This window comes from Alternaria hordeiaustralica (assembly GCF_023758085.1).
Source record: "Alternaria hordeiaustralica strain BMP 2776 chromosome Unknown scaffold_1, whole genome shotgun sequence".
NCBI classification, from domain to species: Eukaryota; Fungi; Ascomycota; class Dothideomycetes; order Pleosporales; family Pleosporaceae; genus Alternaria; species Alternaria hordeiaustralica.
Genome location: NW_026056773.1, coordinates 3,329,028 through 3,353,758, shown reverse-complemented (window position 1 = coordinate 3,353,758; position 24,731 = coordinate 3,329,028). Strand labels below are relative to the sequence as shown.

The 24,731-nt window shown below is 51.5% G+C and overlaps 8 protein-coding genes across 8 annotated transcripts; 4 read left to right on the top strand and 4 right to left on the bottom strand.

The window, feature by feature from the left end:
• Positions 1-498: 498 nt before the first annotated feature.
• J4E84_001071 (uncharacterized protein) lies at positions 499-1,397 on the bottom strand (the record flags this gene model as incomplete). Its single annotated transcript, XM_049383705.1, has 3 exons — positions 499-721; positions 775-1,136; positions 1,188-1,397. The coding sequence occupies 3 exons, from the start codon at positions 1,395-1,397 to the stop codon at positions 499-501; spliced, it is 795 nt and encodes a 264-aa protein (XP_049249223.1).
• A 5,363-nt stretch (positions 1,398-6,760) lies between these two features.
• J4E84_001070 (uncharacterized protein) lies at positions 6,761-7,795 on the top strand (the record flags this gene model as incomplete). Its single annotated transcript, XM_049383704.1, has 3 exons — positions 6,761-6,931; positions 6,975-7,030; positions 7,084-7,795. The coding sequence occupies 3 exons, from the start codon at positions 6,761-6,763 to the stop codon at positions 7,793-7,795; spliced, it is 939 nt and encodes a 312-aa protein (XP_049249222.1).
• A 2,574-nt stretch (positions 7,796-10,369) lies between these two features.
• J4E84_001069 (uncharacterized protein) lies at positions 10,370-11,488 on the top strand (the record flags this gene model as incomplete). The annotated part of the gene is made up of 1 exon (XM_049383703.1): positions 10,370-11,488. One exon carries the CDS (start codon positions 10,370-10,372, stop codon positions 11,486-11,488), a length of 1,119 nt encoding a protein of 372 aa, XP_049249221.1.
• Positions 11,489-12,202: 714 nt separating this feature from the next.
• On the top strand, positions 12,203-13,160 carry J4E84_001068 (uncharacterized protein; the record flags this gene model as incomplete). Its single annotated transcript, XM_049383702.1, has 2 exons — positions 12,203-12,267; positions 12,320-13,160. The coding sequence occupies 2 exons, from the start codon at positions 12,203-12,205 to the stop codon at positions 13,158-13,160; spliced, it is 906 nt and encodes a 301-aa protein (XP_049249220.1).
• Positions 13,161-13,539: 379 nt separating this feature from the next.
• On the top strand, positions 13,540-14,686 carry J4E84_001067 (uncharacterized protein; the record flags this gene model as incomplete). Its single annotated transcript, XM_049383701.1, has 3 exons — positions 13,540-13,619; positions 13,669-14,121; positions 14,338-14,686. The coding sequence occupies 3 exons, from the start codon at positions 13,540-13,542 to the stop codon at positions 14,684-14,686; spliced, it is 882 nt and encodes a 293-aa protein (XP_049249219.1).
• Positions 14,687-15,019: 333 nt separating this feature from the next.
• J4E84_001066 (uncharacterized protein) lies at positions 15,020-16,655 on the bottom strand (the record flags this gene model as incomplete). The annotated part of the gene is made up of 3 exons (XM_049383700.1): positions 15,020-15,241; positions 15,299-16,376; positions 16,477-16,655. 3 exons carry the CDS (start codon positions 16,653-16,655, stop codon positions 15,020-15,022), a joined length of 1,479 nt encoding a protein of 492 aa, XP_049249218.1.
• Positions 16,656-20,063: 3,408 nt separating this feature from the next.
• On the bottom strand, positions 20,064-22,002 carry VTS1 (Flap-structured DNA-binding and RNA-binding protein; the record flags this gene model as incomplete). Its single annotated transcript, XM_049383699.1, has 3 exons — positions 20,064-20,111; positions 20,169-21,451; positions 21,501-22,002. The coding sequence occupies 3 exons, from the start codon at positions 22,000-22,002 to the stop codon at positions 20,064-20,066; spliced, it is 1,833 nt and encodes a 610-aa protein (XP_049249217.1).
• A 1,840-nt stretch (positions 22,003-23,842) lies between these two features.
• On the bottom strand, positions 23,843-24,415 carry J4E84_001064 (uncharacterized protein; the record flags this gene model as incomplete). The annotated part of the gene is made up of 5 exons (XM_049383698.1): positions 23,843-23,899; positions 23,951-24,011; positions 24,058-24,182; positions 24,237-24,307; positions 24,355-24,415. The coding sequence occupies 5 exons, from the start codon at positions 24,413-24,415 to the stop codon at positions 23,843-23,845; spliced, it is 375 nt and encodes a 124-aa protein (XP_049249216.1).
• Positions 24,416-24,731: the final 316 nt, after the last annotated feature.

Genomic DNA, 24,731 nt, shown 5'->3' with positions numbered 1-24,731 from the left:
CCAGAAGTGTGATAAGTATCTGCATGATGAGGGGTCAGATTCTTGCGCCTGAGAAGCATTCACCTCTCGTTTGACGTCTTATGTATGTTTCATGACCCCAGTTCCAGAACAGACATGTGAGCTGAGTTGCGAACTATCGGTAGATTAGCTTGGCGGTTTGGCATACACCGAAGTAGTCTACTGCAGACCATACACCCATCACAATATACCATCATCGACAAAAGAACCAATAGGCATCAATATGTTTATGAATCATGTGCAACGGTCCAGCATCTGCCGAAACAAAGCAGGCCAATGCCCAGACCGCATGTTGCCAATAGCTCACCAGATCAGTAGCATAGTTTACCATCACAACAAGCATATGAAGAATTTGGAGGCCCATGCATTACTGGGCAAGTTGAAAGGGAAAAGTTGAATTCCCAAATGCCCTACGCTAACATCGAGCAAAGTAAAAACGAACGAAGTGTTGAGGTCGTATCGAATCGTAAACTCACACGTCTAGTGCATGTAGCGGAACTCAGGGTGTCTGTATCCGAGATCCTTGATCTGAGCAGCGGTCTTGCCCACCAAGCGGTGGTCTCGCCTGCCCATATCACGCTGCTTGTTCTCCCACTTGCAGTAGCAGATACCAAATATGGCGAGAATACAGACGCAACACTGACCAACCAAGTTGATGGTGTGACCGATTGGGTATCGTGGCGCGTCAGCACTTGTGTAGGTCCTGTAATGTATTAGCCTAGGATTTGATTTAATTCTTCACATGATCTGACGTACCAAGTCGCGAGAATACCTCCAGCGGTACCCAGTGTGACAACGTAAGCAGTCGAGACGGAGCGGACAGCAGGGCCGGCCGCATTGTTCGCCGCCCACGCAAGGAAGCCAGGACCTCCGGGAAATGCACCAATGGTGATCAAGAAGATACCGCCGTATCGGACGTTAGGGTCGGTCGCCCATCGCATGATGGAGAAGCCCGCAATAGCCGGGAGCGTAAAGACAGCGAGGTAGACACCACGGCGGTTCGTCTTGTCTGATGCGAAAGCTATTGCGATAGCGATCAAGCAAGCACATACATATGGAGGTACTGAGTAGAGTTGTGCCTTTGTGGCCGTCCATCCGAGATCCCTGAGGATAGTGGGCTAGTAATGTATGTTAGTAAACCATAGGTCATGGAGAGAATATCGGCTTACCATGAAGAGGGAGATACCCTGTACAGTGATGTTGATGAAGAAGAAACCAAAAGCACAGAAGTAGTTTGTGATGTTCATCACGGCCCGCTTCACGTGGTGTACTTCAGTCTTTTCGTTCTCATCGGCTCCTCCCTTCAGCACAAGTCGCTGTGTGGCAATCATTCGTTCGCGCTCGTTCAAGAACCAGCATTCTTCTGGGCTACGAGGCATAAGGAAGGGAGCAGCAAGGCCGACAATGACGGTAAAAAGTCCCTCAAAGAAGAAAATGTTACGCCAGGTATGGAGAATCATAGTCGAAGCTCCCCATGGTGGAATACGAGCAAGACTGTAATGTAATTAGTCTTTCATGTAATCTCAAGAACGTGACAGGACCTACGCAGTAGCGAGCAGTCCACCAAAAGCCCCAGCCATTGAGGCTGCGGATACGTAGATACCGATGCGGAACAAAAGTTCGTTGCGCTTGTAGAAACACGTGATGAAGAATGCCAGTCCCCTACAGACCAATGGTTAGCATGCACTGTAAACAGCGATAGAAGGTACTTACGGCATCACACCACCTTCAAACACACCTAAGAAGGCCCTTGCAACCAACAGCCCTGCGAAGCTGCTCACAAAGGCGCTGCATAGTGAGACAAAACCAAAGCCACAGACGAGAAGTGGCAAGTAGTATTTCGGGCCAAGTCTCTTGAGAAGAATGTTGCTCGGTACTTCGACGAACATGTAGACAATGTAGAAGATCGAGGTAACCCAGTTGAAACGGACACCTGTGTTGAGACCTAATTCCTCTCCCATACCCTGGATACGCGCGTTTCCAACATTGACACTTTCAAAATGGTCAGCGAACAGTTTTGCGCAGAGTGAAATGATACGTACCGATCGAGGAAACAGAGCAGGTAAAGGAAGGTCGTGAGCGGCACAATCACGCGGTCCAGTTTACGTCGAACCTTCTTCTCTTCCTCAGCTGTCCAGGTAAACTCGCCGTCTGTAGATCGGTCGCTTCCATTGGCCTCCTCAACTAGCAAATCCGTTAGCACATGTTCGCAACAAGATTAGTAAACAACGTACAAAGCACATTGTCTCCCTTCTCCAGCTCAGCAGGGGTTGGGTGGTTTGGGTGTGTCCCCGTCGATACCATCCCGATTTGTGCCATCTTGTCCAAGTAGGATGCCGAATTCGAGATCTAAAGGATGCGAAGCGAAATCTCTTCGTTGTGTCGTGGCCCCACAAGTTCCGAAAGTCTGGGGAAAGGAATCTGGGGAAGAGCACAGCCCATATAAGAACGTACGATGCGTCCCGGTATCCGAACAAGCTTACTCGTCGCACGTCTGTGTCTTGGGTCGCAAGTCGAAAGCCAGGAAGAGAGAATCGGCAGTTACTTCGCAGCCTTCAGAGGATGGCAATACGGCACCATGTTTAGCTTGATGTCCGCTCCACCGCGCGCTCTTGTCCCGTTCCAGCTGGCGGCTTGATTGAACAGGGAGCGAAGTCGGTGCGGAAATTTTACCGAGTCGACACAGAACCCTACATAACGCCGCATAATTATCAACGGCCTCCTCCTTGGTTGGCATGTTGCGGGGCCGTTCTCTTGGCTGACATGGGTTGACTCGTGGAGCCCGCGAGGGTGACGGGCGGATGCTTTCATTGTGGTCATTTTGAAACGCCACGCTTGGCGAAGCGGGACGAGAACTTTCGTGTTGCTAGCAGCTCGCGATGCGCTTCGGCAGTTCTGTTCATCTTCTCAGTGCTTCCTGATGGTGTTAACAAAATGTAGTTATGGAGTTCTTCTCCTCATAGATTGAACTGGGGTAGGGCGGATGATTGCGGTCAGATTACGGGCGTAATGTGTGAGAGAAGATTTATCCACCGTGGACGAGTTTTGCTGCCGCACCAACAATGTGGGTGATTGACTGCTGCGTATCAGCGCGGCAGGATTGCATACGGTCTACAGTATTCCAGACAGCTGGGTATCCTTGCCGCCGAGGTCTAACGTGATGCAACTGGCAGCCTTCACAGATCATGATGTACCTTTGCTGCTCATGCAAACAATAACATCCCCGCAATTTAGCCGGAATCCTTCGTCGTCCGGTGGATTTTCTTGGTTTCTTTGTGACTTTCCGAGCAACAAAATGCAAGAAATCCACCGACGCGTACTCGCAAGTAGAGCCCCTAAGCTTCTCAGCGAGTAGAGTGTGTGATAGGGTCCATCAAAGTGGGCGGGTCTCGTAGCTGGACTGTTCCGCTCGGTCTAGTCGTATAGTGGCTGCAGGTTCATGGCTCGCACAAACGCAGAATGCAAAAGCTTTGGGAAGTCGAAAGACGCGACTCGGTGGCCGAAGATGGCTGTCAGTGCTGCGAAGTAGGACGGGCGCCGGCGTCGGGGAACAGGACGCTCTTGCCAAGCTGTCGCGCCACGTGGCTGAGATACTGAGCTTCACAACATTGCGAGTTTCATAAATACGTACTGACCTACAGAAGATCAAATAATTTCAATTCGACAAGGATTCGCAATTGCAGTATTCAAAGCGCCGATCATCTCCAGAGCCTCGTCCTCAGAGCTTCAACTTCTCGAGGCGCCGTGTCAACGACCCACGACTCCACAAATCATCGCGTCAAGGGCCACTTCCCCTCACAAATACATGAACCTCCACAGTCGCACACGGGAACGGATGTCCTTTCTCGGCAACGCTACCTTTGGCGTCTCGCCTCCGTCTCCGCCAACTCCTTCATCACCTCTCTAATCTCATTAGGTCTTACCGGCGCGTCATCCAGATCCACCTTCGAAGCTGATGATACTATAGATGCGTGGGCTTTGGCGGCTTGGGTGGCTGCCCCGGCTTTCTTTTCGGTAGCTGATCGAACACGGCAGTCGTCTTAAGGGCGCGTTTGTTCCCGCGATCATCCTCGGTTTCGGCTATTCGATCATGTGACCACTCTTGGACATCGCCTTCAGCAACTTAGACTCCAAAGAGATCAGCTTCGTGGTGATCGAATACAGGTCAAGAGTTTTGCGCACCGTTATCAGAGAGAGCTGATTGCAACTCTTCTCGAAGCTCCAAGATTGCGATTTCCAATGCCATATTCTGGTCGTCCATTTGTCGGACGAACTCAGCTTGCTCTACCGCCAAGATGTTAAGCTGAGTATCTACTTCTTCAGCATGGCGCTGACCATCTGACAGTAGCTCTTCCAGAGTTGCTTTAACCTCATCTTCAACCAAATCCAGGCTATCTGCAAGCTCATCTCTCTCTTCTTCAAGCGCGTCCATCCGTTCCCTCAACTCATGCACTGTGTCTGTTTCAGCAGCGTGAGATCTAGTCAATCGCGCGAACGCTTCATCGCGATTAGCTTCTTCTTGCTCTAGACATTCTCCGCAGTTTTCGTCCCTGTCTTTCTCGAGCTTTCTCCAAACAGATCGATGATTGGCAGCTTCTGCGGTTTTGGCAGTGGCACAAGACCATGTCGTTAGATCTAGATGCCCGCAGGCGAATGTTGTCTCGAGATCGACGTGAACACAGATGTCTGCTGTTGCTACCTTTAAGTCCTGTTCACGCTCAGCTTTCCGTTGCTGAAGCATCTTAGCAGACACGATCCCAGCATCTCGAGCCTTCTGTTTCTCTTCGTTACGTTCGCGACGGAGGCGATTTATGAGTTCCGTTACACAGGGTCTGCATTCGTACTGCCTTGTCCTAGTATGGTCTGCAGTCTTCTTACAACTCCTCTCCCCACAGGGGAGGTTGATCTTGCTCTCGTGGCCACAGTCGTACGTAATTACGAGAATGGTACACATAACGGACAATATGATTTTGAGGTAGCGGTATCCGGCGATCTCACTCTGCGATTAAGATATTGGTGATAGACACGACTCTCGTATAGATTTTGAGCATCTACGCTACAACCTTGGAATGATCAACGACGTGTCACTCAGAGAGTCTTCAACAGCTTCAACCTTGCCATGTGAGCCAAATCGTCACATTGGGCAAAACGGGTCACATTGGTAAATGCTTCACAAAGGCAACTAATTACAAAACCATTACATTCGGCACACGATTTCTGTTTTCCCCAGAAAGCGCCGTCCACTACCTGCATCCTGTCTCGCCAAACACCCAATCTACTTGTCTGCTCTCATTTATCACGCTAGCCCAGGATGTGCACAACATATCGCGTTTACTTCTACTGCGGACACCTAAAGTCCACGACCACTCACGAGCACTCTGGCATCGAGTGCACAATCAACGAGGCGAAGAGCATCTCAATCGACGAAAAGTGCAAGCGCTGCGTCCAACGGACATCTCGAAAGAACGTCCAACTCGGCGATATCATGAACGGTGCGGAAGTACCATCGATAGTAAAAGGCGAGGAGAGTGGTGCCCATAGTGGCGACAGTGAGCGATGATAGGAGGTTCGGAAGACCAGGAGTTCTCGATATTTAACTTCACTATCATCGAACCGTCATGAACAAGCCAGAGAGCAAGAAAACACATATGTCGGGTTCTGGATTGGAATCAGACTAGATACGCATACGATGAGGTAGCCCTCTATGCGGTGATCTACGCTCACAGGTTTATTATGGAAGTCGTAGCATCGCTGAAATACGACGTACTCAAATCTCGCGTTGCGTCCGATGCATGCAAACGTGATGACCTGGTGAAGCGCTTGTACGTTCATGGAAGTAGCCTATTGTCCAAATTGTAGTCACATAAGCCCAGCGTGCAGTTCTCCATGGTCTCTTCAGCTCATTCCAAGCATCACAGCACCCTATATGGCAGACATCACTGTACCTGCCAGTCAAATTTACGCCACCTACCGCTCCCTTGGAAGATATCTGGAGAATCCCAACACCAGGCTGTGAGAAGAATGTCTAGACCTATCGCCTGATAGATTGCACGCGGCATTACTCGTGCCCGGCGAAGGCTCCATAGACAGCACCCCTCTTCTGGTGCTAGCCTTGTCGACGATGGACATAGAGCTCGCGCAATAACGCACCTTATCATCATAAGTGCTGCGACCAATATTTCGACTTGTGACTATCCGTTGTTCGAGGGCTCGACGAGATCGCGGCCACTAACTGGCGATGGGTTGTCGGCACCCGAGGCGTGGACTTGAGATCGGCCTCTGCGCGAGGTGCTGGAGCGATTCCTGTATGCGAGATATGTGCGACGAGGGCGCTATGCGTGACATAGTCTTCGGCGAAGTCTGATGAGTGGTGTCGATGCGAAGAGAACGGGGCGGAGAGGAAGCTGTTGGACGCGTTCAGAACAGCTGACCCGAAGACGCGGTTGAATGAACACGGTCGGGGGAGCATGTGAACATATGGCATATCTGCTCCATGTCTTCAGACGTGTCGTAAGCTACATAAGCGTAGACGACCTGCGGGTTGTGTAGGAAGCCTCGCAAGCTCCAAAGGTTGGTTTCCCAGCCGCGTTCCGATGCGCGGGTGTTGCCGGCTATAATCGATAAGTTCCGACGGAGATTCCGATCAACTCACCACGCCACCTCCACAAACGCTTGACTTCGAGACTTCACACCCCAGATCACATTCCACTCAAATCACGACGCGTCTTACTTGATAACCAACATGGCCAAAGTCGAAGGTGCCCCTGCTCATGGCGCTGTAGCCCACCTCCTACCACAAACATACAAGCGATTAGTCTCGGAATGGCTTGAAGAGGACACACCAAGTTTCGATTATGGTGGTTTCGTAGTGGGCGAGGAGCTTTCGGAAGCGAAGCTGCTCGGAAAGAGTGAAGTGAGTGTTTTCGACTACTGTAAGTGCCGACTAACATTGACAGGGCATAGTAGCAGGCGTCCCGTTCTTCGATGAAGTGTTCCGACAACTAGGTTGCACGTGCGTCCATCTCACCAGATTACATGATCAAGCTCAATATTGACAACTACTAGCGTGGAGTGGCACGTCAAAGAAGGTGCTTCATTCCAACCCATCACCCACTGCGCTACTGTGCGCGGCCCAGTCCGTCACCTCCTTCTCGGCGAGCGCGTGGCTCTCAACACCCTCGCCCGCTGCTCCGGCATCGCGACCAAGTCAAATCGCCTACTTACTCTTTTACGGGGAGCTGGTTACCCAAACATTCTTGCTGGTACCAGGAAGACTACACCAGGTTTTCGACTTGTAGAGAAGTACGGCATGCTGGTGGGGGGCGTGGACGCGCATCGAGTTGATCTTAGTGCAATGACAATGCTGAAAGACAACCACATCGTTGCCGCAGGGAGCATCACCAATGCTGTAAGAGCGGCCAAAGCAGCTGGTGGCTTCGCAATCAAAGTCGAAGTTGAATGCCAATCGTTTGATGAAGCTGACGAGGCGATTGCCGCTGGCGCTGACATCGTCATGTTAGACAACTTCACCCCAGAAGGTGTCCAGGTTGCTGCTAAAGACTTGAAGGATAAGTGGGGACGGGGTACTGGCGATAGGAAGCAGTTCCTCGTTGAAGTGAGTGGTGGGCTTACAGAATACAACGTGGAGAAGTACGTCTGCGGCGATATTGACATCGTGAGCACCAGTAGCATACATCAAGGAGTACCACACGTGGATTTCAGTCTGAAGATCGTACCGAAAAGCAAGAAGGATGGAGGGGAGAGTTTGGCAGTATGACCTGACGGCGGGCGAGGGGGACTCGTTAGTGATCCTTGGGTACATTAAGATATAGCTCACTAATTCATCGTAGTTAGTCGAGACATAAGTCACCGGTCAAAGACATGGCTTTCGCCATTATATTAATTCCCGGAACTGTCACGCATTCGTGCCATGACCGTCGATGCTGAAGTAAAGACACTTACCCTTCTAGCAAGGATAATCACGGGTTCAAGCAATCGCTGTCCGTGCTAATCCTCAATACGACAAGATCTTCGATGAAAGCGCTCCTGTAGTTGCTGCCTCCCAACATATGGTTCCACAACGCCATCGACTGTAATACGTGGCCGTGTTATACCCCTGCTCCGGCGTCATCTAGCCGCTCTGCGCCGCTCCTTCGTCTGTATCAAACTCTTACAACCAATCTTCTTCGCTGCGCTTACCTACGAGTCCTTTGATCTTCTCAACCGGCGGGCCTGATTTCCGGTGAGGTGGTACGGATCCGCTTTCCCTGCGTTTTGCCGTCATCCCGGCCATATATGCTAGATAACTCGTGCGTCCGCCGAATACATGCGACGGTCTCAACCCATAGGTCGCTGTCCTTCTCCATGGTCTGGTCTGTCCACTTTGAGTCGAAGGGCTTCTCGTTGGTCGTACTGGATCGATGTACATCATGGCGAGGAGACTGACTACGCTGGTTGCCCACGCCCTTGACGCCCCGGCCATATTTTACGGTCAACATTACTTAGATTTGTAATCTTATCCAGCAGTGGGTACACGAAGTCAAGGAAAGCTTTGTCACTCCCTTGAGTAGCATTAGCAAGCGCTGGTGCGAAGTATAGCAGTTGGACCCCATAACAGTGGGCCTATATGTGGTCCTGGCGCGAACCGTGCCTAATGAGCAGCTTCCGCGAAAGTTTAAGAATTCAGGCTCTAAGCGAACTACCTTTGCTTCGCTTACCTTCCGTGTGCGCCGTAGTCCAGACACGAAGGAACGACATCCTCTCGCTTCAATATCGTGTTGTAAATTACCATGCTTGCACTGCATGAAGCCAAACCGCTTTCTATCGACCGCCATGTAGAGCTCCGAATCCTACATCGGCCACGCCGGGTGACAGAGCACGCATATGCACCATCTCACGTATATCTAGGCATGGAGAAAACAAGTATAAACGTGTGAGCTGTGAGCACCCTCTTCGCACCATCGATCAGTCGTTCATGAACCTCAGCTCCATCAAACCCTACGATATAATTGCTCTCCTCGCTTTCTCAATATGCAACACTTCAACACCATCCTGGCCCTCGCTGCTGCAGTGTCAGCTGTCGATATCAAATCGCACGGCGAGTCACACTGCAAAGGGGTTACCCACACGTATGTGAACGCCAACCCCAACAAGTGCTATGGCCTTGGCGGTACATCCTGGGCTTGGTCGTTCAACGCTATTCCTACAAACTGGAATCTGGAAACTCGAACTCACAAAGATGGATACTGCAAAACGTTAGTTCACGCCTGGAACTCGAATGGCGCAAGCACGGTGTGCCATGGCGCAGCCGTAAACAACCTGAAGTACACGGGTGCTGGATACAGTTTTGCCAATAAGAAGAGGTCGGAAGACACTGTTTTCAACAGCGAAGACTGCATCTGGAAGCCTGACCTTTTGACGCTGAAGGATGGCACAACATACATGCTTACGGATGTTGAGGACGAAACCGTGAAGATCATGTAGGAGAATTTCTAGACACCGGACATGACCCTGGATATGATACACTAACTGCATCTTCCCATAGACTCGCATATGGTGACAACACCACGATTGCCGAAAACATGCCAAACCTGTTCGACAAGTACATTACACAGGAGCGTCGTTGAGTGTGCCATCAAGATTGGTTGTTGGTGATCTTTACTGCGATGCCGTGGCTCAATACATTCCATCCACTTCCTCCATTACTACTGCGACAGCGCAGAGCAGACGCATTCACGACTTCTAAAGCTCACATCACACCCGCTCAAGCAGGACTCCCGAAACGAGAAAGCGAGCAAATGATGAAATCCGGGAGAGACTAGTCTCGCTATATATTGTTGGGATATCACACACAAAATGAACTAAATCGATGGCCGGCCTACTCCGTTTCCACTTCTTCTATGACTTCCATCTCTTATCTTTTGTGACACTTAGAGGATGACGATGGTATTGCTAATGATTCTCTCTGTATTTGAGTGGTGTCAGAGTGAAGATGGTAAACCCAACGAAATGCAATTCTCTTACCGCCAACCGTCGTTCACGTGGCACATTCACTTTCGCAACACCGTGCTATTGTTAGTTTACAGCGCAATAAAGACGCATCAAGAGTTTAGATGAGCGCTAGGTTATTGTGCAGCCGTGAACTCAACAGCAACAGCATGGCATTGTGCTGGCGCGCCTTCCACCTTCCGACTTGGTATAACCAGTCCTTCCTGGATTACGCCAACCCTCTCACAATGTCGCATCACTGTGTTGTGGTCAATACAATTGACCTATAGAACAAAATCATTTCCTCTCTCACAAACTTTTCATCGTTACCACAAACCTTTGCCGAACAAACACAGGTACAAATATGCGCACGAAATTATCGTTTACTACGACCCTGGCGACTCTCGCCATCCTAGGAGACGCGCACGGAGATCATGCTAATGACAGCAGGCAGTACACTCTAACAGACGATCTTAGTTACAAGAACTTCTTCTCCGCCTTTGACTTCTTCAACGAAACCGACCCAACCAAGGGCTTTGTCAATTATCAGAATCAGGAAGATGCGACCAAACAGGGCCTAATAGGCTACCTTGAGGACACAAAGTCCGTGTTCATGGGTGTGGACTATACGACCAAGGACCCCACTGGCCGCGCTTCTGTTCGCCTTGAGAGCAAGAAAAGCTGGAATCATGGACTACTTATCGCAGATATTCGTCATATGCCTTCGTCGGAATGCGGTACTTGGCCAGCCTTTTGGCTTTTATCGTCTTCAGTGCAATGGCCGAACGGCGGGGAAGTCGATATCCTCGAGGGTGTTAACGACTACGAAAGCAACTCTGTTACTTTACACACAACCAAGGGCTGTGTTGTTGATAACTCGACTGCGGCTGGAGGAGGATTTGGTGCTGTAGGTGGTGATAACAATGCGCCATTTACTGGTCTTCTGAGTACCGACGACTGCGACGTCGCCGCTCCTGGCCAAGAGAAGAACGTCGGATGCTCTATCCACGCTCCGGACACCACGCCTGGTATCCAAAGTGGCGGCGGTAGCGGTAGTTCCGACAATACTGGTGCCGCGCCTCTCGCATCTTATGGTACCGATTTCAACAAAGCGCAGGGTGGTGTCTATGCCATTGAATGGGCCGCCACCAGCATCTCAGTTTGGTTCTTCCCCCGCGACTCCCCGGGCTTCACGGATAACTTCTCTTCGAACACCACGGCTCCTGATCCATCAACCTGGGGCACTCCTATGGCGCACTTCGGTGGTGCTGGCTGCGACTTCTCTGAGCGCTTCAAAGATCTTCAGATAATCTTTAACACCGCCTTTTGCGGCGAATGGGCTGGCGCCGAGTGGGATAAGTCTTGTGCCAAAAAGACCGGTGTTGCTACTTGCAATGAGTATGTACGCGATAATCCCCAGGCCTTCGTGGAGGCATATTGGGAAGTGGCTGGATTGAAGTGGTTTCAGAAGGGTGCTGCGTAGAGGCGGAATACCGTTGCAGTTTTGCCGAAACACGAGGAAGTTACCCATTTCCCCGTGAGAGATGCCAAGACAAAGGGTAGATGGTATGCTTGGTAGCTATCACATCGGTATTTGTCGCGTAAGCTCCGTCTGGGCTACGAAATTGTTTCGCTTTCCAATGTCTTCAAGCTTAGCTTCGCGGATGTCAAATTTGATGCTTCCTGGTTCAATCGCGTCTATTCAAGCCCAAGCTGACCTCCGGAGGCCGATATGAGAATATGCAGACTATCTCTTGTTCGATGTGGAATTGTGGAATCGTTCACTTTGAAGTGAGTTTCTGGTTGTGATTGTGGCTACGATGTTCGAAGGTACCCATGTCATTTGGTCGGTTGCCCACTTCCAAGCCGAAGATGTCTGGAGCCGACTTCCTCAGTAGATATGTGCGCATAATGATCAGAGTTTCGTAAAGCAGCCAAAGGAAGGAAAAGAGGCTGAGAGTTTACGTTCAGGATGTGCGCGGGCGCGTCGCGGACGCGTCAGACAGTTAGCCAGGTTGGGTTAGCGCTTGAAACGCCTCCTGCAACATTCCATCCAAGCTCCCGACCCTTTTAGCCCCTGGGAAACGGTTTGAGCGCAACACGGCGACATCCGCACTACACTCGATCATAAGTGTAGTGTACGACCCTCGTTTAATACCACGTCTTCGATAAGCCCGATCTATATCCATTCAGTGAGATGGCACCTCCGGAAAAGCGCCCTGTGGTCCCGAAGAGTGCGCACACTATAAGCAAGCTACCCGAGTACGAGGCCCATTAACCTTGAGCTCATGGAATTCTGACAAATCAAACGTAGCTTGAGTAGCAACATCATCAAGGTCAGGCTCGGCATCAAGAATTTCAACTACGATGAGCCAGGCGAGCTGGGGCCGACCGAGGCAAAGGTCGATCCGCGACAGAAAAGAATCGAGGACTACTTCAATCCTACCCCCAAACTTGATAAATTGAACAGCATACCGGGCCAAATCAACGTTCAAAGCGGCACAGGGAACCGGAACAATGAGCGTGTGTCACTTGTACATACGAGTGTTTTATGCCAAACGTCCGCTTTCTTCCAGACTGCTACGAAGCAGATATGGCGGGGCCAAACTCGAAAGCCTATCGATCTTACCACAGAAAACTATGGTATATTCCAACAGTACCTACAGTGGCTATACAGTGGCAGGATCGCAATACATTGGTGCCCAGAGCCTGATGAAAAGATTCCAAACAATTCGTACATGGCGACCCACGACTTGTTGGATCAGTATCTCTTTGGGGGCAGGATGCTGGATCCAACCTTCCAGAACGCTGTGATCAGAGTTTTCATGGACTGCATAAGTAACGCGCATAGTTTTCCGACTTGGAACAAGATTAGGGACGTGTACAAAGGCACTATGGAGAACTCTCCGATCCGAAAGCTCCTCTTGGATATTTTGGCATCCCTAGCAGACAAGACTTGGAGCTTTGATAATATCGTAGAGGAGGCTGGTGAAGAGTTTACCAATGATCTGGTAGCTACGTTGGCGGTGAAACGACAAAAGCCTGGATCGAGCTGCAAATGCAAACACATGAATCAATGGGCTTGCCCACAAACCCAGACGAGATACTTCTGCGAGATTCCCGATGATAAGAAAAGAGTGGGAGCCCCTGCATAAACTATGTAAACTTTAGCGAACAAAGACAAGGAAGGACTACTACACGTCAGCCTCTTACGCACCATTGCCTACGTGTTAATTCCGCATAACTTGTTGCAGCAAAAGGATAAGAACGCTCAATAGTACTCAATGTAAGCTACACTCAACACGCTGGCACTAGTTGCGCCAAGGATATCCCAGTCTTCATGGGGTCGAAATCGCCCGCCCTGGGAGCAATCGCACCACGGTCCCTTCACTGCGTACAAACGTGCAGCGCTAACGGCGCAATCGGATTAGCGAGAGCGCGCTCTCACCTCAAATCGTTGCCTGCAGCAAAACCAAACATCATCTCGCACTTCTTACGCTGTCGATCGACTGCCAAAGGCTAGACCCGTCAACCATGGCGCCCCAAACCGATCGACCAGCGAAGCGTAGAAAGCTTCTACCTCAAGGCGTTGCTGATTCTCGCGATCTCCTCGAGTAGGTTCTACATGCACATGCTTCTCGGAGAGGTACTAACGCACCATAGTATAGACAGCGAGATACTCATGGTCAAGGTCGGCGGCGGCGATGACCCAGTCGAACCGAATGTGGCAGACGCAAACTGCGATAAGAAAGAATACGAGCAGCCGCATAAGGCGAGATCAAATGGAGGCGTGAGCGGTGAGAATGGATCAACAGTCCAAGATCCCGGGAAAAAGTCTGCAATCTCTGTCCAGAGTAATGACAAGGATTCTGGTACGATGGTCGACAAGAATGGCGCAATTGATGGAGAGAGCAGTATTGGCAGCGAAAAGAATAGCGACAGCGATACTGGTAACGACTCCAAGGCGGAGGTATACGAGCGCCGTATCTTCCACGTTCATAAGAGTGTGCTTTGTAAGACCTCGTTGTTTTTCAAAAACGCAACGAAGCCAGAGTGGACCGTTTCGACTCCTCGCCCTATTGATCTCTCCGACGAGGATCCCAAAATTGTCCGATTGTACGTACAATGGCTGTACAGTGGAATGGTGGCCGTTCTTGTCGATGAAGAGGATTCCGGCTGCTCTATACTGTCCGATGTCTCTCCCATTCCCGGCCTCCCACCTTCTTCCCCCGATCGCCTTGTTTAGACATCCCCCTCGGAATCTCCCTCAAACTCGGATTTGGATTCAGACTTGGATGAAGACCGGGCCGCAGCACTGTCACTATTGATCAGGTCATACCTGCTTGGCGAGAAGCTCATGGATGCAACGTTTCAAGACGCAGTAATCCAAGCGCTGATAAAGTGTGTACTGAAGTCGCGGTTATATCCTACCAACGATTCGATTCGCATTGCATACAAGCGCACACTCCCGCACTGTCCTCTACGCAAATTGTTGGTAGATTTCTGGATCTGGGATGCTCACAAAGGTTGGGAGCTCGAGTCTCTCGTCAAAGATACGTGTGAAGATTTCGCGAACGACTTGATAGGCGCTCTAGTCAAGCATCGAAGGAAGCCAGGCGAGATTAGTAAAGCCCCGTGGCATAAGACCCCAGAGGCTTACAGTATTAAGGAGGTTGACTAGGCCCGCAAGAATACAACAGTGCCGACACTGTTGTCAGAGCCTATAACGTGGAGATCACCAGTAGGACAGGGAACAAAGTTTGGCACAATCACATATATACATAAGGCTGTTAGGTTGACAAGAAGTTACTCATCTTGGGTACACCCAATATCTACGTCCACAGTAAGGCAGTCCAATGTGTACATGATCTTGCAACAAGAGTCTCTACAGTACTGCTTGGCGTGAGGTTTGCTTGATCAACAACCCGTTTCGACGTATAGACTCCAGTAGTACAAGCCCTTTGTCATCGACAAGATCAAATCTGTACTCATAACATGAATCTCATGTGTTCTCTCAAATAGTGTATCTGAATCTCGGGCTGTCATCGCCCATCTCCGCAACATCCTCACCACTCATCCCTTCGATGAGATGCTCTTCCTCACCCTTCTCACGTCTCGAGTTGATGCGCCCAAGATGGAACCACATAACAGCGTAGCAGATACAAGCAAAGGCAACCATAGCCATAGTGATACCGTGGCCCTTGACGAAGCGGGGGCGATCAGCCGTGGGATAGATCTAGCGATCCGTTAGCATAGTTCCCACATGGAGCCTAGAGATTGCGAATAAACTTACAAAAGCACTCATGATACCTGCACAGTTACCGATACTCAACTGCAACCCTGTCGCAGTGGTCCTCTTTCCATATCGTGGCAAGTTTGTAGGCAGCCAAGCCAATGGCAGACCCACACAGACATACAAGCCCATTGCGACAAGGAAGCAGCCAGCGTAATGAACGCCAGAGCTGGCATCGCTGATCAACATGGCGTATCCGACGATACTCACCACACCGAGCAATATACTGTAAAGCCCGCGCTTTTGCTGTTTATCGGAGAAGCGCGCTACAACCAAGTAGGTAATTGCACCTAGTGCGTAACACGGAATCGTAAGGACCTGCACCATCGCGCTGCTGGCGGTAGTGTTGATCGACCTGATAATCGTCGGCAGAAAAGTCGAGTAGCCGTAAAGCATGGTATCGCTTCCGAATTGCGCAAAGCAGAATACCCAGACCTTCCAGTCCTTGACGCACTTCCTTACGTCCTCCCAGTGAAACTCCGCTGCTTTCTTGGTGTACCCTGTCTGGCGCTTGAGGCGAGCGGCGGCAAAAGCCTTCTCTTCAGCGGTGAAGAAGTAGGCAGTTTCCGGGGTGTCCGGCAGGATGAACCAGGTCGCGATACCCAGGATGAAGGTAGGAATACCTTCGATGATCATGATCCAGCGCCATCCGCGCAGGCCAGCCGTACCATCCATATGTCCAATAGCGTACGCAAGTAGTCCGCCGCAGGCTCCAGCTAGGGCAGCAGAGACGAAGAGGTATCCGATGCGTAGAGCAAGTTCGCGCTTGGTGTAGAAGAATGTCAAGTAAATGGCCATTCCGGGGAACAACCCTCCTTCCACGGCGCCAAGAAGAAGACGACATGCAATTAAACCGCCGTAGCTCTGCACGATACCGGTCAAGGTCGCGATGATACCCCATGCGACAGTGATAAAGGCTATCCATCGCGAGGGCGTAAGTTTCTTCAGCACCAGATTCGATGGTACCTCGGACAGGATATACGTGACGAACAGAATAGAGACGGCTGTCTGGAATTGAGAATCTCCCATATTTAGATCTTCTTGTAGACCATATAGACGGGCGTTACCGATGTTGACTCTGCAATCGCGTAAGCAAATTTCTCGTACAAGCTGCTGCAGACTCCCAATCGCATCCAGTCTGGATAGACGACGCACTAATCAGAAAGATCCAAACTCACCTGTCCAGAAAACTGAGCAAGTACAGCAGCATAACCACCGGAATGACGAAAAGATCCAGCTTGCGCACGATTTTCGCTTCCAAAACGGGATCGATGCCCTCTAGCTGCCTGCCAATCTCATCGCTCTCTTTCGCAGCATCAGGCACAGCCGGGTCGTACTGTTTCTCGATGTCGCTCATGGTGTCGTCAGGCGTCCTCGCCTAATAGTGGCTCGGAGAATTAAGCAACGATGATGATCGATGACTCCACGTCAGGAAAAACGGTTGTCGCGTCAAAAACGCAAGATGGCGGCAATTGCGTGAGGAAGGGATGGTGAAGAAAAAGGCAGCGAGCGTCGCGTTCTTAATGCATCCGGCCGAAATTCTGATCCGTCATCACGTAGAATCTCCACGACTTTGCCACGGAAGGGAAATGCTCATGCTTTAAATTCGTCGACGGCCTACGGCTTCGACATCGGACGAGTCTGCAAGGGGGCCCACTCTGAACATGTCGCCCGCGGGCAGATCCATGGCGGGGGGCTGGAGCCAATGGAGCACGGAGCTAACGGTTTGTGGTATGACGTTGACGGCTACCCTGCCGGTAACACAGATACGACTGCTGGGCAACTGATAACGAACCACACGCGTCGCTGTGGCCTATTGTCCGCCAATGTTCCAAGGTTGGGGGAGATATCAGACAAAGGATGGGGGTGCTCGCGTGCCCTTTTGAGAGAAGTGGTGGGGACAGGCATCCGGTGTGGTTTGACATGTTCGTCGCGTTAGTCCGCTGTCATGCATCGCTTAGGCAATGCGATTAGTCCTGTCTGACCAAACAATTGCTCCAACAGGACTTGGAGACGCGATTGCATCACATCACACTTTGTTGTGCAGATCAGCGCTGATCCTGAACGCGTTCCACAAGATGAGCTAATCACTAATTGATACCATTTGAGTGGGGATTGCCATTCTCAAGCAGACAGACGCCCTCATACCAACTCAGACGATGTCAGCGACGGATAACTAAAGGGCGTCGTATCCCAATCGATAGGCAGTACGATGCCAGAGTATATGTCGATCTGCGCTGAGGGATCAACAGGCCACCCCAAGTCGTCGCGCGGAAAGTCGATCTCAGCCACTGCAGGTTCCATATCCACGCTCACGGTATGCTGGACGCAGGTACCGGCAAGATTTGACCGTGCAATCGCACGAACCTCCTTCGCCATTTTCATTCCGAGTGGCCATATAGTTCCCATTGTGTTCAGAAAGCCGATGCTGAGACGCACACGATCCCGCGCTATCGACAGCGCGTGCCCATCCAATAGATAGGTACATACAGACACTTGTGCTGCCGCGAGTTGCGCGGTTAGGCACATGATAAAAACATTGTGCTTTTCGAGAGCGCATGGTGTTGCGAGGAGTTTGGTATGCATTTCGGTCGCCTTGAGCACACGTGCGGTATGTGTGTTTCGCCCAGTTTTTGGTGTCAGCGTAAAGGGAGAAGGAGGCAGAAAAGACTGCGTGGTCATCTCTTCAGGAAGGTGAGGTAGTGACGAGAAGGGCCTATGCAGTGTTGAGATTACTCTGTCCTTGTTAGCACGACAGTAGCAGTGCATGGAGGAACGAATTACATCGCAGCACACATATGTGCCATGTACCTGTTGCACGTATGATTAGCGATCATGTTTTCGTCCGGCTGACGGTGTGGCATACATCACCTCATCTACTTGGCCATCGGGTCGAAGCGGGTCCTTCTTACAAGCTGGCAGCATCGCCGACCAAATCGCCAGTTTCATGTCGCAGTTCTCGGTCATCGTTTCGCTAAATGTAGCAGTGTCGATAAAGGACTTCATGGCTGGAACTGTTAGACACCATACGAAGTAGATAACGGCTCTCATTGAGTACGTCCACCTGTGGTCTGTACTTACTGTAAGCGATGATCATTGCGATATCATAAAGATATACGATTGAAGAGTAAACGATCTCAATTTCTGCGAATTCACGGGCCTGGTACTCAGCCCAAGTCATCAAAGGCGGGATGTTCTGCTCATGTCAGCTCTTATCTCTATCTGCGCACTATCTCGACATACACCTGACTCAAAGTACTCATCATCGCATGGCAAATCAACGTTGTTCGATGTGAGAAGTAGTGTGTAGAAGGGTGTGTTGGTGACAAGGGCGAAGTTTTGATCTACAATATAGAGTACGTAAAACGTTCGCCTCCAACACTCTTCCAGTACAGCGCTACCTTCCCCATACGCTCGAGCAAAGTCTCTTTCGTTCATACGCAATTCTAATGCAATTTTGATAGCTTTATCCAGGTGCTTACGAGCCTCGGCTCTGGAAATGCTGTGGAACTCAGCGAGAGCAAATAGCAGCAGCGCTTGAATATTGAATGGTGTATGCGCCAGGTCGGGCGACGTGACAGCTTCTAATGCTGCCATGTGGTAGGGTTTCGATGGAGTCCAAGGGGCGTAGATTGATCCGATCCATTCCAAGACGGATAGTAGTGTGGCCATTCCATGGTTCCCGTGTAGGCGCCTGGCTTGCAGATAGTGGAGAGGCAGTACAACTGGCCATGAAGACCAGAAATATTCGAAGTACAAATCGATGAGTCGTTCATTGTCGACTTGGAAAATCATTCGACTTTGCTGGGTAACGTTCCGTTCACGAAAAGGTATGGAAGAACCTGATGAACCACTCTCAAAGGATCCCAGGCTAGACTGGTCGGATGTGGATGGCGCCGGTAACTGAAGTTTTCCGCTGGTCAAGTTTTTGGGTTCTTGTCGCAGCCGTAGACGTCGCTCCGCAAGTGCAGCTTTGCTGAGACCTCCTCTTCTAGATTTTTGATAGATGCATTCTTTCCCGTCACGCCTGCATCGGTTGCAGGCGGGTTGTGTGGAGTCACACTTTACGTGTCTATTGCGGCACTGGATACAGGCCAGCACTACTCGTTCAATTCGTTTCGGATCCGACGATAGCTCCATGGTTGAAGGAAAGCGAGAGGAAGAGCGTAGGTTGCGATGGGATCAGGGCCGTAATTGGGGACACCACCAAAGGAGATCTTGCGCGCCAACCATGGAAGGTCGAAGTCAAGATCATCCAAAAATAATCATAGATTCCGGTGAGTGGAAGACGAGCACGACGCGTAGGGCTGATCTGACTGGTTACACAGCGTGTCAAGCTGGGCGCCTGCCGAGTCGGCAAGAGTCGGATGAGCATCAGCATTGGGGGCCGCTCCTTCTTCATTAAGATGTTACGTTGAAAACCACAAATTCTCAACACGGTTTAGGCATGAACAGAAAGCGCTCGGGTGCGACACATTCAAGAGTTCAACTGACACACATAGTGTCACTATTAATCCCGTACATTCGCAAGCCTTTCTACCCTACTACCATAAACTAGAAATAATCGCACTATAAACCCACAATCAGCCTTCGTGATACGACAGGCCAACGTAGCAACATCCAAGTCTCTGGTCTCAATGCACAAAACATGTAATCATATGCGTTCCAGACCTGACGGCCAATAAACCGTACCAGCTGGGGTTGTCGCTTTTCGGTCGTATATCTATAATCGAAGGCGATGAAGCAGAAGAAAGAAGCCGCGAGCTTAACGCAGCTTGCCGTGATCTTGAGCCTCTTTGACTTGTTCAAAGACCTGCATTACAATGTTAGTTATCGGAATTCATACAGTTATGGGAACAGCGTTGCATACCTTGAGCATCTTCCTGCGTGCACCAAGAGCATTGACTCCACGCTTCTCCAAGCCTTCGTCATCGAGCTCGATAAGCTCCTGCCACTTGAGATCCTTCAGGTTGTCTGTGTACTTGTGCAGACGGAGACTCCGAAGCCAGTTGGGAATGTCCGAAAGCAGACCAGGGTCGGTAGGATCCTCCGGGGGCTTGGAGCTGCCGCGACGGCCTCGGGGAGATCGACCGCGATCAATGTTGTCACCTAGGAAGCCATGGCCTTCATTACTGCCGCCGGCAAGACCAAACTGAGCAAGGTTGAGAGCGCCCATACCGTTGTTCATCATGCCGCCGCCGTAGTCAGCAGCCAAGAACCCGTTAGCTTGAGGCGATGTGAAGTTGCCCATGGCACCCATGCCCTGACCCTGCATTGCGAAGCCGGGGGAGCTGGGGCGAGATCGGCGGCCTTGCATGGCAGCCAATTGCTGGGCCTGAAGAGCGGCCGCTTGCTGTGGTGTCAATACTTGGCCAAGCTCGTTCGTCATCAGGATGTTTCCGTTGCCCATCTGAGGCATACCGGGGGACATGGGTCCGTTGTCAGAAGATCGGGCGCGGCGGAATTTGCGTACATCGTCCAGCTGGATGCGGTTGTTGACTGTAGACAACGCGGCCAGTTTCATAGCCGTAGCGTTCGCAACCATATCGGCCTGGTTGTTCGACTGTTGGAAATTGGCGACCATGGGAGTGCTCAGCTGTGAAGCCCAGCTTCCACCCGGGTTGTAAGAAGGCGAAAGGAGCGGCATGTTGGAGGAGTTGGCCTCGAGAGCGTTCAAGGTGGTGGTCTGGACATTGTTGCTATCGTTCTGGAGAGGAAGACGGGGAGATCGAAGACCGGCGGATGGAGGTGGCTGAGTGAATTGGCCCATCGGTGGCTGCTGATGCTGCTGCTGGCCGGAAGACTTGGGACGGTTCGCGCCCTCGTTCCAGGGTGATGCTGGCGGAGCATTGTTCTCTCTCTTGCTGTCCTCAGGGGCGGAGATGGTGGGAGCTGCTAGAGAGGTACGATCTCCAACGGTGCTATTGCGGTTGGACGCCGGCGCAACACCGACAACGTCGGTGAACTCAGCCTTTTGCTTGGCGATGGCAGCCGCGGCGTCCGGGAACATGCGGTTGATCTGGGATGTCTCCAAGCCCGAGTTGCGTTTTCCAGCACCCGGGGATGGCGGCGGACGGCCGAGGCCCATGGAATGACGGTTTTCGCCAGTGCCGAGCTTGCTCATGGCGTCGCTCAGTTTCTGCGTCATGGGATCTAGCGCTGGTCAGCATGGAAAGTGGCCTGTGAGTGTTGTCAAGCTCACCTTTCTCTCCAAAGTTGGCAGGGGACAGAACGCCCGACATGGGCACGTTCTTGGACATCTGCTGCAAGACTTGGATGAAGAAGCGAATCTGCACCTGTGTCGTCTGCTGGAGGAGAGCGTAGAGGGCTGCAGTTCTCTCGGCCTCACTAAGGACGCGGAACCACTGCTCAATAGCGCTCAGCTCGTCTTTGAAGTCCTGGTCAAGAGTGGCTGTCGCCATCTCTTCGAGTGTGTTCTCATATTGATCGATGTCGGCGAGCCACTGCTGAGCAGCGCGCTCCATCTCATCCGGGTTGCCCGACTGCGTGTTGTTGCGCCCGAAGTAGATTTCAGACGCGGGACGAATGCCGCGGTTGGCAAGCGGGGAGGGGAAGCCACCTAGATCAGCTGAGGCACGGAGGTGGTGGTTGGCGCCGAGGGAGGTTCGGGCTTGCGGGGGACGGAGCGAGCTGGAACCCTCGGGGGTGCTGTTCCTGTTGGCGGCGATGTGGCTGGCAGACATGGCGGCGGTGAAAGTGATCGACGGCGGGTGGAAGTGTAGAGGGTGAAATTCTGGCAACTTGTCAGTACGGCCGGCCCAAGTGCTCGCAGACCGGATGCTGGCACACGTACAGTGTAGACTGGGCGGGAGCACGAAGGAAGGTATTGATGCTTGCACACGAGTCTTCTCCTGCAGTCCCAGCTGCCTCAAGTCAGTATAACGTCGGACGCTCGTGGGAGCGCGAACTTGCCTGTGCCTCAAAGGAGAGCTCGATGAGTTTCGCGGGAGGCTGACACTTGTGCAGGGATGCGGTCTGCTGCGATGCACAGGCAGGCCGGGCAATAAGAAGAGACAGCGTAATATATCAAGGTACAAAGAAGGGAAGCTCAGCGACAGGAGGTCGAGTGTGAAGACGGCCAGAGGAGTGTTCGCTGCCAGGAGTCCGTCGAAAAGCCCGCGGCGTTGGGTTAGCGCGCCCAATCACGGAACCCTGCGCAAGGCTGAAGCAACGGCTCGCCAGATCTAGCCTGGTCCTCAGCTGTTACAGATAGTCGCGGCATACGTGACTACAAGCCTTCTGTTTGGATGGCGTCCATGGCTATCTCCGATTGTGTCAAGGGCGGTCACGACTGCAGCTGCCTGTGAATCCCTCGCCTCTCCCCATGGTACACCTCCACACGCCCACCCACCAGTTGACCGACTGTGGCACTGTGGCCGTTTCGAGTCGAGCAAACGCGTCGACAGCGTGCTAGCCACACGATAGCATAGACGGCCAGAAGCGCACCGTTTGTAACAGCTTCTGCGGTGCCGTGCTTCTTATTGGCGAGCCGCGCCGTCAAACGCTCCGAGAAACAAAAGGAATTCTTCCCGAGACGTGTTCATGCACTGCCCGCTGCTAACACTAGTCGTTCGGGTCCACGGATACAAGAGTTGTGCCTCTCCAGGTCGTGTTCTATCATTGCAGGAGCATCTGAGACGACCCACTGTTGCCTGATCCGACATCTGATGCCCGCAGGTGCATGCGCTAACTTTAAACGGTTAGATAAGTGCCATCGAACGTGCAGAGACCGCGACCCAACGCTCCGTGAACAGGTGAATGTAGGAACGATTCATCCTGATGTGAATGAGGGTGAGTGATGAATATGATCTTGTGGCGATTGGTTGTGTGAAGTGGAGGCGCGACTAACTATAGGCAACATGGTCGACATCGATATGCTCAACCTGCAGTTTACACGGCTCTAGCAAATCCTCGCCAACAAAAGGTCCTTTGAAATAATGAGTGATACACAGAGTTCAGTTCCTCCAGCCCCCTGTAGGCTACAGATATGTCGCTATCGATAATGATAAGCAGCTTTTGTTTCCGCGAATTACCAGCATCTGAAAAAGCTAAGAAGGCTACAGTGCCTGAACAACCTACAAACTGGACATCTTCAGGCAATGTCGACTTCGGGGCACCTGTCTGATTTTCTCTTGAATGGGGTGATTGATATGTCGGAAAGTAGCGATGAGGTGGATGAAGATAGTCTTTGAGGAGTGTTGTAAAGTTAGAGTGTTAGTGTTGGGATGCTGGCTGCGGCTGGATGCTCTCGCTCCTGGTGGCAAGACCAAATTCTAGCTACGTACAGGCAAGTCTCTTCGCATACCTTTGAGTCGAAGATATCCAGACGTTCTGGTATTGGATGCCATCCTCCTTGAGATACCGAGTGCAAGAGGCGGCGGCAGCGTGGCCGACAATAGTGCCGCACGCCAGTCACCACGGAGCAGAAGAGAGCCTCACTGTAGAAGAATTGTGTACGAAGATGAAAGTGTTTCTCGGTGGAAATGGGTATCTTGTTGTTTTACATCTGCCGTGCTCAAAGTTTCATGATGATGCCGCTGCTTGCTGTGATTGCTGTGCTGCCGACTGGATTTGGATAATCTGATTTGGGAATTAGCAATCCGCGTAACGAGACACGTTCGAAAAACATACCTCGCCCTTGATCTTCTCACTCTTGTCCTGTATACCCTGTATCTGTTTCTCGATATCCTTGCTGCATTCAGTCAGACGAGACCCATCACGCCAACTGGCCCACTCACATCTGTTTGTCGATGAACTCGAGGCGACCGTTGACCGACATGACTGCCTCCGTCTTGTCCTGCTTCAGCAGTACTGGGCCAATTTGTTTATAGATGTTTGCATCGTCGTCGAGGATGTCAAACTCCTGGAATGACCACTTTCAGTATGTGATCCGAGACCAATCGCAATATCCGCATACCTTTTTGACGGTACTGTTCTCCTGTTGTTGCGATTCGAGCTTCTGGCGAGCCTCTACTGCAGTTCCGAGCTCTGTTCCGAGATTAGCTAAGGATTGGCCATCTTTGGGCGCGGCTTACCAGCCTGGAGGCCTTGATAGCTGTCAGACAGCGCCTGCAGCTTCTTTTGCACGTCTGCCATGGCTTTGGTGATGCTGAGTGACGCGTTCTGCAAAGTTTGGTGCAATCTCGTTCGGAAGTCGCGAGTGGGATGCTGAACTCCCTCAATCCGGTTAGAAGCAACGCGGGGCTAGGTGCCTCCAGGGCTTGGCCGTACCTGGAGCGACGGGCACCTCTCGTGTACGACCGCAAAGCCCATTCACGCGGAACAATCTCGAGCGCACCCTCGCCTAAACATCGTCGATCCAAGCTGCGAATCCTTCCCTTGCCTCACATACTCGCCCTGGCCCCGCGAACCACAGGCAGCCTGCACGCGATTGCCCCACTCAGATCGCCCT